Source organism: Uranotaenia lowii, unplaced genomic scaffold (assembly GCF_029784155.1).
Source record: "Uranotaenia lowii strain MFRU-FL unplaced genomic scaffold, ASM2978415v1 HiC_scaffold_476, whole genome shotgun sequence".
In the NCBI taxonomy this organism is placed as follows: domain Eukaryota; kingdom Metazoa; phylum Arthropoda; class Insecta; order Diptera; family Culicidae; genus Uranotaenia; species Uranotaenia lowii.
In genome coordinates this window covers 7,048-10,466 of record NW_026598396.1, presented here as the reverse complement: position 1 = coordinate 10,466, position 3,419 = coordinate 7,048, and the positions used below count along the sequence as shown (strand labels likewise).

General features: G+C 36.7%; 1 protein-coding gene across 1 annotated transcript; it reads right to left on the bottom strand.

Annotated features, from left to right (window-relative positions):
• Positions 1-1,897: 1,897 nt before the first annotated feature.
• LOC129760158 (uncharacterized) lies at positions 1,898-3,211 on the bottom strand. Its single transcript, XM_055757747.1, has 2 exons — positions 2,989-3,211; positions 1,898-2,454 (listed from the first exon to the last, which is right to left on the bottom strand). The coding sequence occupies exons 1-2, from the start codon at positions 3,209-3,211 to the stop codon at positions 1,898-1,900; spliced, it is 780 nt and encodes a 259-aa protein (XP_055613722.1).
• Between the last annotated feature and the right edge of the window lie 208 nt (positions 3,212-3,419).

Genomic DNA, 3,419 nt, shown 5'->3' with positions numbered 1-3,419 from the left:
TCTTTTTTGAACGCAACTGTATATATATATATATATATATATATATATATATATATATATATATATATATATATATATATATATATATATATATATATATATATATATATATATATATATATATATATATATATATATATATATATATATATATATATATATATATATATATATATATATGCCGAAGGTTTGGCAAAATCTGGATATTGAAGAATATCACTTCCAGAAAGGATATGTTTACATTTCTCGAAGGCTGCAACAAATTCTTTCGAATGTACAATTGCTTCACCTTTTCTGAGACAATTAGTGAGAGTTTTCGCTATATTGGCGAAATCTCGAATAAACTTTCGGTAATAGCCCAAGATTCCTAGGAATCCTCTGAGTTCCTTTTCGTTTTGAGGAATAGGCCATTTCCGAATGATTTCAATCTTGTCAGGATTTGGCTTTACTCCTTCAGAAGTTACAATGTGGCCCAAGAATGCGACTTCCTTACGTAAGAATTCGCTCTTGTCCAACTGAATTTTCAAATTATGCTTCTGAAGCGTTATGAAAATTTTTGACAAATTGTCCAGATGTTCTGTGAGACTAGTAGAAAAAATTATGATGTCATCCATGTAAACAAGGCAGATGACACCAATGTGCTCCCTTAATACGTTATCCATAACTCTCTGGAACGTAGAAGGGGCATTTTTTAACCCAAAGGGCATTCGCAAAAACTCATAGTGTCCGTTTTCGACACTAAATGCAGTTTTTGGAATATCGGCCTTCTCTACCTCGACCTGGTGAAAACCAGAGGCGAGATCGAGTGTAGTGAAATACATTGAACGGCCTAGCTTATCGAGAACGTCTGTTATATTCGGAATCGGATAACGATCCTCGATGGTTTTTTCATTCAGTTTTCTATAGTCTATCACTAGTCGCCATTTTTTGTGTCCGGAAGCGTCCAATTTTTTCGGGACGATCCACACAGGTGACGTCCAGGGACTACTAGAATGCTGAATGATACCTTGTTCGAGCATTTTGGAAATTTGCCGTTGCACCTCTTCCCGATGACAAAATGGGTATCGGTAAGATTTCACATGCACTGGCAAATCGTCCTTTGTTTTTATGTTATGCTTTATAGCACTGGTGAAGGTAAGCTTGTCACCTTCAATGAAAAATACGTCCTCATATTTCTGGATTAATTTTACAAGTTTACTCTGCTCTTCGTCATTTAAATGCGAGAGTCGGAGTTGTTCAAGAAGAGATTTTTTTATGATAGGTTTTTCTGAAGCTCGTGTTCCACATTCAAAATTGTTAATTTCTGGTTTCAAAGAATGTTCGTTCAAACTAATTCTACAGGCCTCGTTCGAGTAATTCGTAATTACTACTTGAGCTTGATTATCAGATACACTATACAATCCAGAATGAATCATCACTTGTGATTGAAGTACATGATCGTTTTCAAGCAAGAAATCTCCACTGGAGACTGAATCCATGGATAGACTGATAACTTTAGTTTCGTGTGAATTCAAATGGATGTTTTGGACGTCGGGATATTTCCTATACATTTTAATTTTTCCATTTGGGAATTGAAGTTCATTTGTTTCAGTTGCAATGTTCACCTTGGCATTTTTCAACGTCTCATAGCCAATTAAGCCGTCGAAAAAAGGATGAAAATGACATACAAAAAATGTTGACTTTTCTATGTCTTCAAATTGAGAGAAGGGATTGAATTTTACAAAGCGGTTTATTTCATGTGAGCCGCTTACATTTCGAACACGCAATGGTGTTGTAGTTTTACAACGTTCTAAATTAACATGGTTTGGGTCGATATAATTTTTATTGGCTCCTGTATCGATAAGAAATCGTAGAGGGCCTTTAGTGGTTTCAATTATGATGTAAAGTATGAAATTGTTTACGTTAGTGGCAGTAAACGTGTGACCGCTTGAAAATTTAGATCATCTGTTTCATCTTGTGGCACATCAGCTGATGATGGCTCGCTGGTCGTTGCCTCTGCTGTGTAAGTATAAATTTGATCTGGTTGTTGCTGTTCTATTTCAGCGCTGTTAACTGGGTCACTATGTTCGCTGTACAAATGTAAGGAGGGGTCTTGAGGATAGTACCAGTAGCATTCCTGTTCTAGCTGGTAATTCGGTCTGTTTAAATAATTCACGTGACGTGACCTTATCGATGGGTCAACGTCCATAGGAGTTGGTTTGGGTTGTGGATTGAAAGATCTAGGCATTGGTTGAAACGGTCTTGGATGGAAGGCTGATGGATGTGGTCTTGGAAGTGGTTGATATCTTGGTGGGGGTTGCAATGGATTGAAAAATCTAGGCATTGGTTGAAACGGTCTTGGTTGGAAGGCTGATGGATGTGGTCTTGGAGGTGGTTGATATCTTGGAGGGGGTTGCAAAAGCCTCGCTGAGGGTTGGAATAAATTTGGTGGTAAATAGTTTGGTTTTGGTGGAACTGTGGGTGTAGGTTTGTAAGGGTTTTTAACGTAATTATAATTTTCCTCTTCTAAACAAAGTCTCAAGGCATCCTTTAATGTCTTTGGAGCTTGAGCTCTAATAATAGGCCCAAGTGGTTCTTTCAGACCTGCAAGAAATACCTTTAATCCAAGCTCCTGATAAAATGTGTTTTTTGCTTGTTTGACGTCTTCATTTTCTTCATTCAAATTCAGTAAATTCACCAATAATGAAATTGAATGCGAAATTTTACTGTAAAAATCTTCGACGGTAGTCGATTGATTTAGTTTAAACAAATCCCTAGTCAGGGAGATTTCATCGCGTTTATCACTATAATGAGTGATCAACGTGTTTTTTATGTCCTCCCAATTCAGAGAAGTACCATAAATTTCAAGTACAGTATCTGCATCTCCTATAATTTTTGTCCGGATTGCTTGCATCCAAACTGGAAAGATAGGTGTGTTCCTAGCCTCTTCCATGAAAGGGATTAAATTATCTATTGATTTAACGAAACTGTGTAATTTCACAGGGTTACCATCAAAGCTGCCAATGTCCCTGATAATTTGAGGAGTTTGGAGTGATTTCAAAATCGCTTCTGTACCTCCAACTGGTTGGGGTAATTGATAACGAAGTGGTTGGGCCTGAGCTGCTTGGACAGCTTCTACGGCACCTTGCAATTCCATTCTAAGCTGGTGTATTTGATCGTCGCGATCAATAATCGCAGCTTGTAATTCAGCCAATCTAGCTTGATTATCCATTTCAAATTTTTTTTGATAATCTGAATCACTTCCTGAATTTAATTTATTCACTCTGATCACTGAACACCGTAGCACTTGAAATTTTGTAGAAATTACTGCTGAATGATAATTGATTTTTATTACCTACTAGCTGATTTTACCCGGCCTTGCTCGGGTTCACATAAACTATAAATCAAAATGAATCGTTTGGCTTTTAGAAATTTTGGAA